This window comes from Sinocyclocheilus grahami, unplaced genomic scaffold (genome assembly GCF_001515645.1).
Source record: "Sinocyclocheilus grahami isolate Dianchi unplaced genomic scaffold, SAMN03320097.WGS_v1.1 scaffold10029.1, whole genome shotgun sequence".
Lineage (NCBI taxonomy): Eukaryota > Metazoa > Chordata > Actinopteri > Cypriniformes > Cyprinidae > Sinocyclocheilus > Sinocyclocheilus grahami.
This window is the reverse complement of record NW_015512994.1, coordinates 1,488-2,793: the sequence shown is the minus strand read 5'-3', so window position 1 is coordinate 2,793 and position 1,306 is coordinate 1,488. Positions and strand designations below refer to the sequence as shown.

The following is a 1,306-nucleotide window of genomic DNA, read 5'->3' as shown; positions in this document are numbered from 1 at the left end:
CTGAAGACTGGAGTAATGGCTTTGCCATCACAGGAATAAATTACACTTTAAAAAAAGTTAAGATGATATTCCACAATATTACTGCTTTTACTATGTTTTTGATAAAAAAATGCAGCCTTGATGAGCATTAGAGACTTCTTATAAAAACATCAAAAACGTTTTATGTGTATAACTTGTATTTCACGTATTGCTTATAGTTTTTTACATTTCTGTCTTAGGATCGGCCTGCAATTCAGCTGTACCAGCCTGGGGCGAGGAGCCGTAACCGGGGCGGAGGAGGAACAGGAGGAGATGGACAGGCGGCGGAGAAGAGGGCTGAGCGGGAGTCCAAGAGCACTCAAGAGAAAGCTGCTGAGTGAGGAAACGGCTCTGTGCTGGCATGACATGATGTCTTGAGAGGAGGGGCTCTGTTCTAATCAGGACAAACACCTCAAAAACATGGTGCTGCCATCAAAAGAAATCCCCCCCCACACTTAAAAAAAAAAAACTTCTCTGTCAGTGACATGAGAGCACATACCTGTTGCCCTCCAGTGCCTGAATGAGCCTCCCAAAGTTTGTTCATGAGCAAGGCAAGTCCTAACCGACGGTTAGATTTGAGAAACAGGGCTTAATCACGAGAGAAGCCAAAGTGATTGGACCATGATAATTAAAAAGTGACCTTACTTTTGGTACACAGCCGAACTTGTTTTACTTCACATGCTTTTCTGTTTCATAGTTTAACAAAGGTCTTGATCCAGCTTGCTCACCATTTCTCACTGTTCCGTATTTAGAAAGATCTTTCATGCCTTACCCAAATCCTCTGCATTTCACTTCAAACAATCAGTAATAAATTTGTGTTCTTTGAGCCTGCAGCCGTTTTAAAGAGCCTGCTGATCAACAATGTTTCTGTTCTGATTAGGGATTGGTCAGGTGGAAAAAAAGCCATGCTTTATAATGCTGATGCCTTGATCACTGTCAGTTCTTTTCTGCAAGTCGACTAAATTATATGCAAAAACAGATGTGGCCTTTTCTAGTTTTGGAATTGGAGCATATCTTACCACTCAGAAAAATCCAACTTCTGGTTAGCTTGGTTTGGAAACTGTGCTGCCATCCAATTATATGTTCCATTGTAACTAATCCTTAACTCAAAACACAGCTCGTTTTCCTTTTATAGTTGCAGCTTTGTCAAAATGTGAAGAGAAATCCAAAAAACAATAAAAAAACAACCTATGTGTTATTTGTCTATTACATTTCTTTGGGCAAAAATTGAATAGTTTTCATTCCATGCCCTTTATGGGTTCCTTTTTATTTATAAAATGTGATTTTT

The 1,306-nt window shown here is 39.5% G+C and overlaps 1 protein-coding gene across 1 annotated transcript in view; it reads left to right on the top strand.

Moving 5' to 3' along the window:
- LOC107578394 (regulator of nonsense transcripts 3B-like) overlaps nucleotides 1–359 on the top strand; it is a gene marked incomplete at its 5' end in the record, with an annotated part of 4,827 nt that extends 4,468 nt beyond the window's left edge. Inside the window, one exon of the mRNA XM_016264355.1 lies at nucleotides 219–359. Within this exon, the coding sequence (XP_016119841.1) occupies nucleotides 219–359 (141 nt within the window). The remainder of the gene's footprint in view (nucleotides 1–218) is intronic.
- Between the last annotated feature and the right edge of the window lie 947 nt (nucleotides 360–1,306).